Source organism: Serinus canaria, chromosome 26 (genome assembly GCF_022539315.1).
Source record: "Serinus canaria isolate serCan28SL12 chromosome 26, serCan2020, whole genome shotgun sequence".
NCBI classification, from domain to species: domain Eukaryota; kingdom Metazoa; phylum Chordata; class Aves; order Passeriformes; family Fringillidae; genus Serinus; species Serinus canaria.
In genome coordinates, this window is record NC_066339.1 from 1,852,576 (window position 1) to 1,867,058 (window position 14,483).

The 14,483-nt window shown below is 64.7% G+C and overlaps 2 protein-coding genes across 4 annotated transcripts; one reads left to right on the forward strand and one right to left on the reverse strand.

The window, feature by feature from the left end:
• The first annotated feature begins 950 nt into the window (after positions 1 to 950).
• Positions 951 to 3,569, forward strand: LOC103822348 (glutathione S-transferase Mu 3-like). Its single transcript, XM_009097321.4, has 8 exons — positions 951 to 1,098; positions 2,022 to 2,097; positions 2,192 to 2,256; positions 2,337 to 2,418; positions 2,759 to 2,859; positions 2,978 to 3,073; positions 3,151 to 3,261; positions 3,344 to 3,569. The coding sequence occupies exons 1-8, from the start codon at positions 1,066 to 1,068 to the stop codon at positions 3,437 to 3,439; spliced, it is 660 nt and encodes a 219-aa protein (XP_009095569.1). The 5' UTR covers positions 951 to 1,065; the 3' UTR covers positions 3,440 to 3,569.
• Positions 3,570 to 4,094: 525 nt separating this feature from the next.
• EPS8L3 (EPS8 like 3) lies at positions 4,095 to 10,114 on the reverse strand. 3 transcript variants are annotated; one of them, XM_050985150.1, is made up of 19 exons: positions 9,849 to 10,114; positions 9,573 to 9,657; positions 9,420 to 9,493; positions 9,263 to 9,327; positions 9,012 to 9,167; positions 8,269 to 8,406; positions 8,111 to 8,196; positions 6,911 to 7,026; positions 6,755 to 6,828; positions 6,574 to 6,673; positions 6,423 to 6,487; positions 6,016 to 6,090; positions 5,760 to 5,908; positions 5,456 to 5,668; positions 5,280 to 5,376; positions 5,077 to 5,190; positions 4,900 to 4,979; positions 4,673 to 4,805; positions 4,095 to 4,397 (listed from the first exon to the last, which is right to left on the reverse strand). In XM_050985150.1, the coding sequence occupies exons 2-19, from the start codon at positions 9,611 to 9,613 to the stop codon at positions 4,380 to 4,382; spliced, it is 1,794 nt and encodes a 597-aa protein (XP_050841107.1). In that variant the 5' UTR covers positions 9,614 to 9,657; positions 9,849 to 10,114; the 3' UTR covers positions 4,095 to 4,379. The 3 variants fall into 3 exon arrangements, with proteins under 3 accessions (XP_050841107.1, XP_050841109.1, XP_050841108.1); XM_050985152.1 differs by having other exon boundaries at positions 9,573 to 9,647; positions 9,849 to 10,004; XM_050985151.1 differs by having other exon boundaries at positions 9,573 to 9,644; positions 9,849 to 9,906.
• Between the last annotated feature and the right edge of the window lie 4,369 nt (positions 10,115 to 14,483).

Here is a 14,483-nt window from a genome sequence, read left to right on the forward strand (position 1 = left end):
TTGAAAGGGGGGGACCTCGATGAAGCTTGAGGGGGGGTCACAGAGGGACCCATGGCTCCCAGAATAAGGGGGTTACCATGGAGTTTGGGGGTTGCAAGGAAAAGGAGGAACCCAAAAGGAATTGAAAGGGACTGCAGAGGAATTGAAAGGAATTTAAGGGGCTGCAGAGCCCCAGAACAAGGGGACCCCATGGAGTTGGTGGGGTTGCAGTGCCCCCAGAATAAAGTGGTCCCGTGGGGATGGATGGGGTGTGTCACAGAACCCCTCGGACAGGAAGGACCCCATGGAATTTAGGGGGTCACAAAGCCACGGGCATGGGGACGGTCACTGAATCCCCTGTTAAGGGGGACACCCATAGAAATTGGGGTGGCCTCAGACACCCCAGAATAAGGGGGACCCCGTGGAGTTTGGGATGGTCACAGAACCCTCCCGACAAGGGGTTTCCCATGGCGATGGGAGGGATGCAGATCTCTCGGGATTCAGGGAACCCCATGGGGTTTGGGGGGTTGTGGAGCCCGCGGGATAAGGGGGTTCCGTGCGGGCAGGGGGGAGGCACAGAACCCCCTGCTAAGGGGGACCCCGCGGAGCTTGGGGGTCGCGGAGCTCCGGCATAAGGGGAAGTCCTGGGAACAGGGGAAGTCCCCCCAGGATAAAGGGCAGCCCCGGGTTAAGGGGAAGTCCTGGGGTAAGAGGGACCCCCGGAACAAGAGGGATCCTCGAGCTGAGGCGGATCCCCGGGATAAGGGGCACCCCCGGGATAAGACAGAACCCCGAGAGAAGGGGGACTCCCGTGGGGCCCGTCCAGTTAAGCCCCGCCCCTGACCCAGCCAAAGCCCCGCCGCATCCCAACCAAAGCCCCGCCCTTAGCCACACCCAGTAACGCCCCGCCCTCGTTCGACCAAAGCCCCGCCCTCGTTCGACCAAAGCCCCGCCCTCGTTCGACCAAAGCCCCGTCCTTAGCCCCGCCCAGTTACTTCCGACTCCACCCCCCAGCCCCGCCCATGCCACGCCTCCATCCGGGAGAGGCCGTGTCACGAGTGGGGGCGGGGCAGTGATCGCACAGCCATGGCAGTGTTGGGGTACTGGGACATCCGCGGGGTGAGTGGGGACCCGCCACCCCCGGGGGACACCCCCGCGCGGAGCAGGGGCTGCGCGTATCCCAGAGGGGGTTCGGGGGTCCCCAGCGTTTTTTGGGGGGATTTAATTGGTCCTTCGGGGTTCCCCCGGTGTTTTGGGGGGTTTCGGGGGGTCCCTTTGGTCTTTGGGGAATGTTCAGGGGGGTTTGTGGGGTCCGTTTTGGTTTTGTGGGTGGGGGCTGTGGCGGTTCCGCTGTACCCTGGTTGGGGCTTGTGGGGGCTGTGGGGTTCCCTTTTGGCTTGGGGGGGGCTCTGGGGATCCCACTGAGCTTTTAGGGGACAGTGGGGGGTCCCACTGATCTTGTGGGGGGCTGCGGGAGGTCCCTTTCGGCTTGTGGGGGGTCTCCGGGGGTCTCCCCTGGCTTCTGGGGGTTTGCGGGGGGTCTTTGGGGGTCTCCTTTGTCTTTGGACAGGTTGTGGGGGTCCCTGTGGTGTTTTGGGGAGGCGGCTCTGGCCCCTCCTCTGCCCCCACTCCTCATTAGCACATTCCTAATGAGCTCTAATGAGGCCCCCTCATTAGTCTTGGGGGGGCTGCGGTGAGTCCGTGGGGGTCCTTCTGGTGTTTTGGGGGTTCTTAGGCTGTCCTCCTAACCTTGGGAGGAGCTGTGGGAGCCCCTCTGGTCTTTGGGGGGTCTGGAGAGGACCCTCAGGTCTTTAGGGGAAGCTCTGGGAGGTCTCCTTGATCTTTTGGGGATGGTCTGGGATGAATTGTGGGGTCCTGCTGCATTTGGGGATGGTCCCCCTGTGCCAGGGGTGCTAACTTGGGGTGCTGGGAAGGGGGTGCAGTTTGTCCTCCCCTGTGCCTCAGTTTCCCCATGAGTGAGCCAGTTGCAGGCTCACATTTGGGGGATGTTTTTGGGGTGTCTCACCCATCCCACTCTCCAGCTCGCCCACGCCATCCGCCTGCTCCTGGAGTACACAGAGACACCCTATGAGGACAAGCTCTACAGCTGTGGGGAAGGTGAGGGGGGTCAGGGGGTCCCCACACCACCCTCAACCTCTTTTGGGGTTTTTGGGGTGGACACAACATCGTCCAATCCCCCCTTCCCTTCCAGCTCCCGACTATGATAAGAGCCAATGGATCAACGAGAAGGAGAAGCTGGGGCTGGACTTTCCCAACGTAGGTGTTTGAAGCTGGGGGGGCTGGGGCTGGGGGTGTCTCGCTGTCCTGGTGTCCCCATGTCCCTCTGTCCCCTCCAGCTGCCCTACTTCATCGATGGCCCCACCAAACTGACCCAGAGCAACGCCATCCTGCGCTACATCGCCCGCAAGCACAACATGTGTGAGTGGGCTGGGAGAGGGGCTGGAGGGGGCTGGGAGTGGGCTTGGAGTTGGATTAAATTTGGGATTGGAGTGGGGTTAATCTTAGGGTTGGGTTGGGAGCTGGAATTGGAGTAGGGTTGGGAATGGGATTGGAGTAGTGTTGGAATTGAATTGGGGTTCAGCTGGGCTTGGTTTGGGATTGGAGCTGGATTGGGGTACAGGTTGGAGTGGGGGTGAGCATGGGGTTGGAGTTTAAAGGGACCCACAGCCAGCAGCAGAGCTGGGGTCAGGGAGGGTTCGGAGCAGCAGGGATGGGGTCAGGGAGGGTTTGGTCCCCCAGTGCTGACCCCCCTGTGCAGGTGGTGAGACAGAGGAGGAGACCCTGCGTGTGGACATGCTGGAGAACCAGATCATGGATTTCCGCATGAGCCTTGTCATGGTCTGCTACAACCCTGACTTTGTGAGTGTCCTGCAGGCTGGGGGACCCTGTGCCAGCATTGGGGACCCCAGACTGGGAGGGTGCTCCCCAGGGTGGCAGGCTGGGGCTGCCCATTCTCACCCCTTCCTTCTTCCCTCAGGAGAAGCTCAAGCCGGGCTACCTGGAGCAGCTCCCAGGGAAGCTGAAGCTCTTCTCCAACTTCTTGGGGGACAGAAAGTGGTTTGCAGGGGAGAAGGTACTGCCAGGACTCCCAAGGGGGCTGAGAGGCTGGGGAGGGGGTTTGTCCTCACTGTGTCCCCCTGATGTCCCCAGCTGACCTTCGTGGACTTCCTCATGTTCGACGTGCTGGATCAGAACCGCATCTTTGAGCCCAAGTGCCTGGAGCCCTTCAAGAACCTCAAGGACTTCATGGAGCGCTTTGGGGTGAGCAGGGGCACCCCGAGGTCACCCCTGGGTGGGGGCTGCCACGGTGGAGGCACCCCTGACCCCCTGTGTGTGTCCCCAGGCTCTGGAGAAGGTGGCTGCTTACTTGAAGTCCAGCCGTTTCCAGAAGATGCCCATCAACAACAAGATGGCCAAGTGGGGCAACAAGAAGGTGTAGGAGCTCAGCATGGGGCTCAGAGGGTGGGGGGAGTCCTAACCCAGCCCCTCCAGCACTCTCTGTCTTTGGGGGGGACAACACCACTGGCATGATGCCTCCCAAGACAATAAAGTGCTTTTTAGATATGGCACCCTGAGCCTCCACAGGTCTTGTGCTGTTGGGCGGCACTGAGGTGGCCCCACCCGGGGTTGGAGGTTGGTGGGTGTGGGGTGAGGGGGGTCCCTGCCCCATGGGCCCAGTCCTGGCATGGCTGGGTTGGTTTGGGGCAGGAGCTCAGCCCGGTGCTGTTCCCAGGGCCCTCCCTCTTGCCCTGGGGAAAGGGAAAGGAGCCCGAGCCCCCCTTTTTCCCCGCCCCCGCTCTCATTAGCACATTCCTAATGAGCTCTGATGAGGCAGCCCTGACAAAGGCTGGGGGGAGGGTGCGTTGGTGCCCTGCCACCCACCCAGGTTGCTGAGCGGGGTGGGCTGGGGACAGCCCTGTCCCCTGGGGCCCCTCGCTGCCATCAGCTCGCAGAGATGGGGACCAGGGGTGTGCCCTGGCTGCTGCAGGGGTTGAAATGCTGGGTCCCCCTCCCTGCCCTTGGCCCTCTCCCTATTCCCCTGTTCCCCTTGGCCCTCTCCCTGCCCCCGGGGTGCCCCCCCAGACTCTGCACACTTCACTGCTGTCACTTTTATTTTCCACATCAATCGCTTTACATTTTGGGGCTGCAAAGTCCCCTCACAGCACCTGAGCCTGCTGAGGGGGGTGCCTGCCCCCCTCCCCCCCCCTCCTTCTTTTGGGGGGCCGTTCTCTGATTTCAGGGTTCTCTGGGGGGGGGTTCTCTGCCTTGGGGGGCCAGGCAGGATGTGGAGGGGTGGGTTTGCCCCCAAGTCCAGCCGTTCCCAGTGTGCTGCATCCGGGGCGGGGACGTGATGGGGACATCGGCGTGGCCTCGGTGGCTCAGTCCCTGGGACCGATCTGCAGAGAAGGGGATGGGAGGAGGGGAGGGGGCGTGGGGATGAGGGTCCCTCCCCCGCCATGGCCAGCCCAGGCTGGGGGGTGGCTCGGCGAGCGGGGTTCCCTCACACCCCGGAGTGAGGAGGGGGCCGGGGGTCCCACACCCCCAGGGACGCCCTGGGCCGGAGACAGGGTGGGCGGTGGGGCTCCCGCAAGCCCAGCCCCGGGGGTGGGCAGGGGGCGTGGGGCCGAGGGTCCCGAGATGGGGTGGGGGTACGGGGGTGGGAGTGCCTCACCCCCAGGGATGTCCTGATGGGGGACAGCTTGAAGAGGACCCTGCGCCACTCCTCGGGACAGACACCTCGCAGCTCGGCCGGGCTCATCTGCAGCAGCTCGTGTCCCCGCAGCACCCCCAGGGTCCGCACCGTGCTGCGGGGGGCGCCAGGGGTGAGCCGGGCTTGCCCCCAGCCCCAAATGGACCCACGCGGGCTTTGAGGGGGAGGGGACTCAAGGGACCACCTACATCCGCGAGAAGCCCTTGTCCATCAGCCAGGCCGTCACCTCTGCCGGCGAGGAGTTGGGGTGCAGGGTGGGGGGACTGTCCTGGAGCGGGGGACAAAGGGAGGGGACAGCGCGGTAGCCACCGGCCACCCCCTCCTGATGGGGGGAGCGGGGAAGGGAGGGGAGAGGGGTCTCCCACCTGCCTAGCGCTGTGCCCCGGCTCCGGAAGGGGCTCCAGGATGTTGCCAGGGACGTGGCCCCTGTCACCCCGCTCGTCCTGCACCAGCCACCACTTCCTCTGCTGGTCTAAGACCTGGGGAGGTGACAAGGGGGGCAGCTGGGGGGCACGGCCGCGGGGTCCCCACTGCGCCCCCACCCATGGAGGGGCCGCCCCGCTCCCACCTGCAGCGTGTCCCCCTTCCTGACGCTCAGCTCCTGCGAGTTCCTGGCCTGGAAGTCGTACAGGGCTCGGACCAGCCCCTGGGCAGGGAGCGGGGATCTGGGGGTGGGGAGGGGCTGCATCAGTGCCCAGATCCTGCTCCGACCCTCCGCAGGCGTAGGGAAAGGGGGACACTCACTCTTGGCCGGAATGGTCCCTCCAGCCGGTGGCCGGTGCCTGTGCGGGTGGCAGGGACCGGGAAGGGTGTCGCGACTGAGCTGGGGAAACTGAGGCAGGCGCTGGGGTGTCCTGGAGGTCCCCGCGACGCTCCTGCTCCATCACGGGGGGCAGCCACCCGTCCAAAAAAACCGGGGTGTACGCGGGCACCCGGTCGCTGTTGGGGTACTCGGCCCTAAAACATCGGGGAGGGCACCACTGTGGGCGCTGGGAGGCCCCCCTCAAATCCAGAGCCCCCTTCTCGCTGTCGGGGGGCTGGACCCCACCTGGACTTGTTCCAGGCGGTGCCGAGGCTCTTCCAGACGCCGTAGTCGTCATCGCCCAGGTTCTCCTCGAGGAACTGCAGCGCCTCGGGCAGCAGCAGCGGGCTCTGCACGGCCGGGGCCAGCCCGGGGCTGGGGCAGTGGCCAAGGACCTGCAGGGGACCGAGATGGAGCAGCCCCCCCAGGATGGGGCAGAGAGGGGTGATCCCCACCCGTGTCACACATTCTCGGGGGTGGGACCCGCTCTGGGGGCACTCACGAAGGACAGAGCTGAGAAGATGAGGCGCAGCAGCTCGGGGGGATCCGGGTCCGTCACGTAGCGGTGGCTCCGTCCCTGGGGGGGAGGAAGGTGTCCCCATGGAGCCCCCCCTGTTCTCCCACAGCCCCCCCCCAGCCCCGCGGAGCCCCCCAGCCCACCCCACTTCTGATTCCTACACAGACCCTTGTCCCCATATGGCCCCTCCGTCCCCACAGAGCCCTCACCTCCCTCACCCTACGCAGCCCCCCATTCCTGACCCCACAGCCTCCATCTCCCCACATTCTCATGCAATTCCCCATCCCCACACCCCACCCTGTTCCCACAGAGTCCCCCCACCCTCGCAGCCCCCCCATTCCCATTTAGCCCCTTCCCCACATCCCCCCCACCTCCAGCCCGACGGCACCTACCAGGAGGTTGAGGGCGTGTTTCACCTTCTGGAAGAAATCCGTGAACCTATCCTTTGGGGGCAGCGCTGGAGTGGCACAGCTGGGGCTGGCACCGGGCTGGGCACACCGGAACCCCGAGCAGCCCCCCCGGGACCCTCCCCTCCCTTCCTACCTGACTTTTTCAGCTTCTTCTTCGTGCTGGCCGAGCTCAGCGCTGTCTTCAGCTGGCCCACGAAGCGCTCCAGGTCGCCCAGGACGTGGTTGAGGATCTCCTGTGGATGCGGGGGGCGGTGGGTGCTGGGTGGGAGCAGCGGTGCCCCCACTCGTGAAGGGTCGGTCCGGTCGGGACTTACAACATCCCGGTCCGCCTCGGACACGGTCTGGCCGGGGGCTCGGCTCCGGGGCACCTGCGGGGGCTCCGGCGCACCTGGCGACATCCCCAGCGTCATCCCTGCTCCCGGAGAAAATGAGGCACGGCGCGGTCCCTCCCTCCCCAGGCCCAGACTCACAGTAGTCCGAGGAGAACAGCCCACGCCGGGGGGGGGGGTGGGGGTCGGGCTCGGGGGGCTCTGCCCAGCGCTCCGGGGCCGCGTACGGGGGGGCCGGGCTCGGTGGTGTGTCCGGACTGCTCCGGGACCAGCGGGGCGGGGAGGGGAAGGAGAGGGTGAGCTGAGTCTGGGGGGGCTGTGCGGGGGTGGGGAGGGGAAGGAGAGGGTGAGCTGAGTCTGGGGGGCGTGTGCGGGGGTGGGGAGGGGAAGGAGAGGGTGAGCTGAGTGCGGGGGGCTGTGCGGGGGTGGGGGGGAAGGAGAGGGTGAGCTGAGCCGGGGGGCTGTGCGGGGGTAGGGAGGGGAAGGAGAGGGTGAGCTGAGCCCGGGGGGGCTGTGCGGGGGTGGGGAGGGGAAGGAGAGGGTGAGCTGAGCCCGGGGGGGCTGTGCGGGGGTAGGGAGGGGAAGGAGAGGGTGAGCTGAGCCGGGGGGGCTGTGCGGGGGTAGGGAGGGGAGGAGAGGGTGAGCTGAGCCCGGGGGGGCTGTGCGGGGGTAGGGAGGGGAAGGAGAGGGTGAGCTGAGCCCGGGGGGGCTGTGCGGGGGTGGGGAGGGGAAGGAGAGGGTGAGCTGAGCCCAGGGGGGCTGTGCGGGGGTAGGGGGAGAGGGGTTTGGGTGTGGGTGTGGGGCAGGAGCGGGGCTGGTTCCGAGAGTGGGGTGTGGGGTCTGTGGGTGTGGGGGAGGAGGGACGAGGAGGAGGAGGAGGGGGTTCTGAGGCCAGTGATGGGAAATAGGATGGGGGACACTCTGTGCCCGAGGGGATGAGGGGACACCGAGGTTGTGGGTGCGGGGGTGTCTGTGCCCACGGGGATGAGGAAGAGGGGGTGGGAGGGGGGAACAGAGCCCGTGGATGGGGTGGGGGGGTAGGGCCCATGGGGATGGAGTAGGAGGGGTGGGAAGGAGGCTGAGCCCCTGGATGGGGTGGGGGGGTTGTGTTCATGGGGTGGGGCAGGATGGGGGGGCTGAGCCAGGAACTGAGACACTGGGAAAAAGGGCCCCCCTTCACCCCTCAGGTGGGGGTATGTGCCCACAGGGGGGAATTTGGGGGGCTTTGGGGCGCTGTGGGACCACAAGGAGACCCCACCGGCAGACTCACCACAACTTTGGGGAGCGAGACTTGGGGGCCCAGCCGAGCTGTCTCCTGGGAGGGGCCGCAGAGCCACTTACCCCCCATACCTGTGCCCGTATTGATTGCTCTGCTCCTCCTTCCTCTGCCTCAACACCTTCTCCAGGCTGCTCCTGAGCGTCTCTGCCTGGAACGGAGCCGCTGCCATCAGACCCCATCCCGGGGGGCTGCCCCCCGTTTTTCCCCCCTCAGGGCTCACCCCCAGCCGCTCGCACTGGAAGAGCAGCACGCTGGTTCTCGGCGGGTTCCTCTCCTGCACGCTGACGGCCAGCACCGCGTTGTCCAGCCCGGCGGAGCAACCCTTCACGCTTCCCAGTGGGAACGCCTCCAGCTCGTCCTGCAAGGCGGAAAACGGGGGATCAGTGGCTAGGAAAGGGTTAAAGGGGTGCAGGTAGGATTGTGGGGTGTGAGGTGGCAGAGGAGGGGGATAGCAGAGTTTGGGGGCTGAGTCTGGGGGTGGGGAAGGGGTGTGGGTGGAGGCTGGGGGCGTGCATAGATTGGGGGTGCCAGGGCTGTAAGAGCTGCCAGGGTGGGGGGCAGTGGGGTGGACTGGGGTTTGGGGATACCTGGACAGGGGGCGGCCGGGATTTGGGGGTTCCCACAGCCAGGGAATACCGGGATTTGGGGTTTCCATAGCCAGGGCTGCCAGGATTCAGAGAACACCCTGGCCAGGGGGCACCGGAATTTGGGGGTTCCCATAGCCAGGGAGTACCGGGATTTGGGGGGTTCTATAGCCATGGCCGTCTGGGATTTGGGGGTTCTCATAGCCAGGGAGTACCGGGATTTGGGGGATCCCATAGCCAGGGAATACCGGGATTTGGGGATGCCCATAGCTGGGGAGTACTGGGATTTGGGGGTTCCCATAGCTAGGGGGTGCCAGGATTCAGGGGATGCCCTGGCCGGGGGGTACCGGGGTTTGGGGGTGCCCTGGCCGGGGGGTACCTTGCTCTCCACGTCGCTCAGCACCAGCTCCTGGTCCTTGACCTCCAGGATGACATCCTGGCCCCAGATCCGCCCCTGCTCCTCCAGCTCCTTCAGGCGCCCCAGGCAATCCTCGGCGCTGCGGAGCTCCCGCTCCAGGTGCATCGTGAGCAGGTGCTGGGGGGAAACACGGTGTCGCACGGTGTCACACGGTGTCACAAGGGCCACTGGCAAGGCTGGGGGGCGCGGGGCACTTTGGGGGGGGCTTCTACCTCAACGTGGTGCTGGAAATCGTTCTGGAGCTTGAGCAGGGTCTGCCCGTAGTCCTTGCGCTGGTCTGGGGGCACACGCAGGGTGAGGTGACAGGGACAAGCTGGGGCCGGTAGCGGGGGGGGCTGAAGGGGTTTTTGGGGTGCAGCCCTCACTCACTGTAGATGCTCTTCCCGGTGAGGCGGACGAAGCTGTTGGAAGGTCGGAGCGGGGTCCTGTCGTCATATTCGCTCCTGGACGGACAGACGGACACTTACACGCTCTGGCCCCTGTCCCGCCCAGCCCTCGGGGGTCCCCAGGGTGGCCGCTCACCGGGAGGGGCTGCTGCCCCAGCGGCCGAAGGGGTCTCCCATCCTGCCGGGGAGCAGCCAGAGCGTCTCGATCCTGCTGTGGGATCCTGGGCATGGTCCTTGTGTCACCCCAATGTGTCCCCAGCCCCCCATCCCGGGCGGTGCCGTGGCCCTGGTGGCCACCGAGACCGCCCCGACCCTCCCTCCGCAGTCCCCCCGCTCCATCCCGGCCCCTCGGGGGTCCCCTGTCCCCCCATGTCCCGAGATGGGGTCGCTGCCCCGAGGCGTCTCCGCTCACCTCGATGCTGGCTCTGCTGCTCGGGCCGTGACTGCGGAGGGTGACAGGGCAGGGGACAGGGCTTGTCGTCGGCACCGCACCCAGCTGCTCTTTGCCCTCTCGTTAAAGCGGGGGAGGGACGCTGGGGACACAAGCAGCTGGCACCGCCACCACCTCCGCAATCACCCTGGTCCCCCACCCCGAGGCAGGGCGTGCTGGCCCCGGGGCACCCAGCAGGGAACGCGGCCCGGGCTGTCCCCAGCCCAAGGTCCCCCGCCCCGGGGCTGGGTGGCGGTGACGTCCCGCCCGGCAGGGACCTGTCACCAGCAGGACTCTGTGCCCTTGGCGCGGGCTAATCCCGGGCTCGCCCCAAAGCTGTCACTGCCAGGCAAACCCTCCCAGGGTGGTTTGTACCCAGGAAGGGGCCGGGGTGAGGGTCCAGGATTTGGGTGAAGGATGGATGCAGAGCCGTGGGGTCAGCTCGGCGGGGGGGACACGGGGTGGCCGGGGGGACACGGGGTGGCCGGGGCTCGTGTCTGTGGGGTTGGAGTGACCCACTGAACCACCTGTCCCGGCACAGGGTTGTGAGGTTTGGGTTCATTTTAAGCCTTTTGGCTTCTCTGGTGCAATTTAGGCAGTCATGGATCAGCTGGGCCGTGTCCCCTGTGTCCCCGAGGGTCCCATTTGTGCTCCTCAGTCCCCCAGGCTGTCACATCCCTGCTCACCTTTTTTTCCCCAGGTTTGTGAACCAGACTGACCCCACCACAGGGAGACCCCGGCGTCCTGCATCCCCCAGTGTGACACGGAGCAGGCCACCCCCTCGGGGAGTGTTCGGGGACGGCCGGCAGCCACGCACGGGCAGAACCAGGGGCATCAGGAATTGGGGAGCTGTGAATTCCCCCCAAGGGGGTGGGGAAGGGATGCCGTCGTGCCTCAGTTTCCCCGGCCGGGGGTGGGGGGGGGGCAGGGTGCAGTCCCCTTTTCGGCCACGAGGGGGCAGCACGTTCCCGCGGCCCCCGCTGTGTCACAAACACCGCCCCCCACCCCCAGGTGTGCCACCCCCCCAGGTGTGCCACCCCCCCAGATGTGCGACCCGCATGGAGGGAGCGCCAGATGTGGGGCGCCCCAGAGGTGCAGCTTCCCCCAGCGGTGCAGCCACCATCCCTGGATGGGGATCCTCAGGTGTGTGGCACCCCCACAGATGTGTGATCGATCCCCCTATTGTGCAGCCCACCCCCCATCCGTGCGACCCCTCCAGATGTGACACCCCCAGATGTGCAAGGTCCCGGGTCCTGCCAGAGCCTCTGACACCAGCCTGGCGTTGGGGACATTTGGGTGACACTTCTCGGGGCAGGGCGGCACAAGGGGCCGCCTGTGGTCCCCGTGGGAGATTTCGGGTTACATCCCCTCAAAAGCCAAGCCCTCCCCCCGATTTATTGCTGCGAACCCCCCCGGCAGCAGCCAGGGCACGGCAGGAGCGCGGCCCGTCCGTTCCCACCGCGGGCAGGGACAGAGCTCGCCCCGCCCCGTCCCAGCTCCTCCCAGTCACCCCACTGGATAAACTGGGAACGGCCCCTGCTGCAGATTTACGCGAAACCCCCTTTTTATTGTTTTTCTTCTCAATTCCCAGCCAGAGGCAACAATTTCCTGCACACCTCCAGCCCGGCTGTGTCCCCCTCGCCCTTCCCCAGGCTCGGGAAGTCCCCAGGGGACACCAAACCCCTTGGGAAGAGCCAGGGAGGCGCTCGGAGCCTTCTGGAGACTCAGAAATCTTTTCCCATTTCAGATTTTGAAACCGCCAGCATCAAAATGTGCAAAATCTGTGAACTGACCCCAAAGCGGAGCTGCTTTGGGGAGGGAAATGGCCTCAACCTGCGGCCCTGCGCTGCTCCTGGGGAGGGCACTCCGCACCCAGCAGGGGACAGCTGTGGGGACATCACCCTGCTCCGCTGGGGACACCCGATGATGCTCACCCCAGAGACAGCACGGGGCGTTCTGGGGGGTCGCCAGGCACAGGGGCACCACAGAGGCAGCAGGCTCTGGAATTCCCGGTGACACATCGTTCCCGGCCAGGTGCCACGAGGCCGCGGGGCCGGGAAGCAGCTGTGGCTCCGGGGGCTGGGTGCCAGCCAGGGACAAACCGCCAGCCAGCCTGGATCCTTCCTCACGTCACCAGCCCGGGCTGCGGTGTACCCGGATCTGTCACCTAATTGCTGGGGACCAGCGTCTCTTCGTCATTTGGGATGGCTGGGGACGTTTAACCCCTCAGGGGCTGGGAAACTGTTGGATCAGAGTCCCTGTTGGGCGAGACCAGTGGCGTGGCATGGCATGAATGGCATGGCACGAAGCACAGCCCGGGGTGATGCTTCCCAGAGATGCAGAAATCCATAAGTCCTGCCCTCCACGGGGACTCCTTGGTGGTGGCAGTGACAAGCCAATGTCCCACTGCCACAGCTGCTGGGCTCACACCCTGTTTTGGGGTGACACAGGAGAAGACAGGGGATGCTTGGTGACACCTTGTTGTCATCCTGCCTCCATGTCTTGCTTGGTCTGCCCCTGGTCCATGGCCACCTTGGCATGGTCACCTTGGCATTGTCATCCTGGCGTGGCCACCCTGGTCTATGGTCACCCTGGCACAGTCACCTTGGCATGGTCCCCCTGGCATGACCATCCTGGTGTGGTCACCTTGGCATGGTCACCTTGGCATTGTCATCCTGGCATGGCCACCCTGGTCTATGGTCACACTGGCACAGTCACCTTGGCATGGTCACCGTGGCATTGTCACCCTGGCATGGCCACCCTGGCACAGCCACCCTGGCACGGTCACCCTGGCATGGTCACCCAGGCATGATCACCCTGGTCTATTGTCACCTTGGCATTGCCATCCTGTCACAGCGACCCTGGCACAGTTACCTTGGCATTGTCTCCCTGGTCTATGGTCACCCTGGCACAGTCACCCTGGCATGATCACCCTGGCACAGTCCCCTGCTGGTCCCTGTCACCCTGCTGGTCCCGTGTCCTTCTGCTGGTCCCCATCCCTGTGCCAGCCTCATCACCCTGCTGGTCCCTGTCACCTGCTAGGTCCCCAATGCCCTGCGGGTCCCTGTCACCCCGATGGTCCCTTGGTCTTGGCTGTCACTGGGTGCTGCATCTCCTCTCCCGTTCCTGAAGGTACCATCTCAGTGCTGCCAGGGAACCCCTCATTCCCTGGGCGCACCCTTGGGGTCACAGCCCTCGGGGTCTCAGCCCTGTGGGCTCTGTAGCCCTGGGGCTCCTGGCCCACATGGCTCTGGCTGATCCTGCTTTTCCCAGGGTGCTGCTGCCCCCATCTCTTCAGAGCGACAGGACAAAGTCCCTGGGGCTTTTTTAACCATTTGGCTCCCCAACCCCACAGTGACATCCTTGGAGGCTGATTTGTTTCCCCTCTCCCATTTCCAAAGGGTGATGGGGGTGCTGAGCGGGTGACATCCGAGGGACTCCAGCAGTGACGTGCCCATGTCTGGCTCAGCCAGGGGTGTGCACAGCTGGACACAGCTGGTGGCTCCTGGCTGGAGCTCTGTGACCTTCACACCATCGTTTTTTTGCATTGAGGAGGCTGAAATAGAATTGTTTTGGATTTCAGTGAGGGAGCTGCCTGTGCTGCAGAGCTTTGGGGACCCATCACTTGGGTGATCCTGGGCTACGATCCCAGGCCAGGGACAGGCCAGGAGCCCTATGGCCACAGAAGGAGCTGGTTTTCCTCCACAGCCCCATGGCTCTGGCCACAAACCTGCACCAACCTTCTTATTTTTAGTGTGAAGAGGGAAAAAACAACGTGTGTGTGGGACCCATCCTGTTTTCTTCCCACCATCCATCATCCTGGCAGCCCAGGCTGGGGATTTCCAGGGGCAGTGGGGGCTGAAAGGACTGTGGCAACACACAGATTTAATTAGAGGTGATGAGGGCATGCAAATGAGCAGGTTAAATCCTGCTCGGGGGTGGCCAAGCCCCTGAGGATCCTCAGAGGGTTTGGAGGTGTTTCCCACGTTTCCCACGCTCCAGGAGCCAGGGGAAGGTTGGATGTTGGGGTAAGCAAGGGCTGGTAGCCGTGGCTAGGTGGGAGAGGGCAGGGAGGGAGGTCAGGGAGGTCACAGCTCCACAGTTATTCCGTGTTCCTCTCCAGCATGGGGCATGCTGGAGATCCCCTGATGTGCTGGGGGCCAAGTGAGCCCAAAGAAAGCTGGAAATTGGCTTTTTCTCCTCCAGCTTTGGCATTTGGCATGAATTCCCTCATGGAAGAGCTGGTATCTTCTTTAGCCTTCCACCCTGCTTCCCAGCCCTTCCCTCCTCCTCACCGTTTCCACACGCAGGGGCAAACCTAATCCAAAGGATTCCTGACCTGCTCTGCCAGAGCAGCACCTCCCTGGTAGTGGGATCTGAGCCTTGGAATGTTCCTCCAACTCTAAATCCCTCAAAATTCAGGGATGAGCCCCAAATCCTCCATCCTGGGATCTGAGTGGGGTCTTGGAATGGCACAAAAGGTGCTCAGCAAAGCTCAGGATCCCAGCTCTTCCCTGGAATAAAATGAGGTGAGTTCCTTGGCTGGATGGAGCACCTGGAGCTGCTCAGACCCAAACCCAACAACCCCATGGACAAACCCAAGGACACTGAGCTTGT

Coding starts and splice junctions, on each gene's coding strand:
- LOC103822348 (XM_009097321.4), top strand. CDS start 1,066: ATGGCAGTGTTGGGGTACTGGGACATCCGCGGG. Junction 2,257..2,336: donor TGGGGCTGGACTTTCCCAAC/GTAGGTGTTTGA, acceptor TGTCCCCTCCAG/CTGCCCTACTTCATCGATGG. Junction 2,860..2,977: donor TCTGCTACAACCCTGACTTT/GTGAGTGTCCTG, acceptor TTCTTCCCTCAG/GAGAAGCTCAAGCCGGGCTA.
- EPS8L3 (XM_050985150.1), bottom strand. CDS start 9,613: ATGGGAGACCCCTTCGGCCGCTGGGGCAGCAGCCCCTCCCG. Junction 9,168..9,262: donor ATTTCCAGCACCACGTTGAG/GTAGAAGCCCCC, acceptor GTTTCCCCCCAG/CACCTGCTCACGATGCACCT. Junction 5,191..5,279: donor GGAAGGGGGACACGCTGCAG/GTGGGAGCGGGG, acceptor TCACCTCCCCAG/GTCTTAGACCAGCAGAGGAA.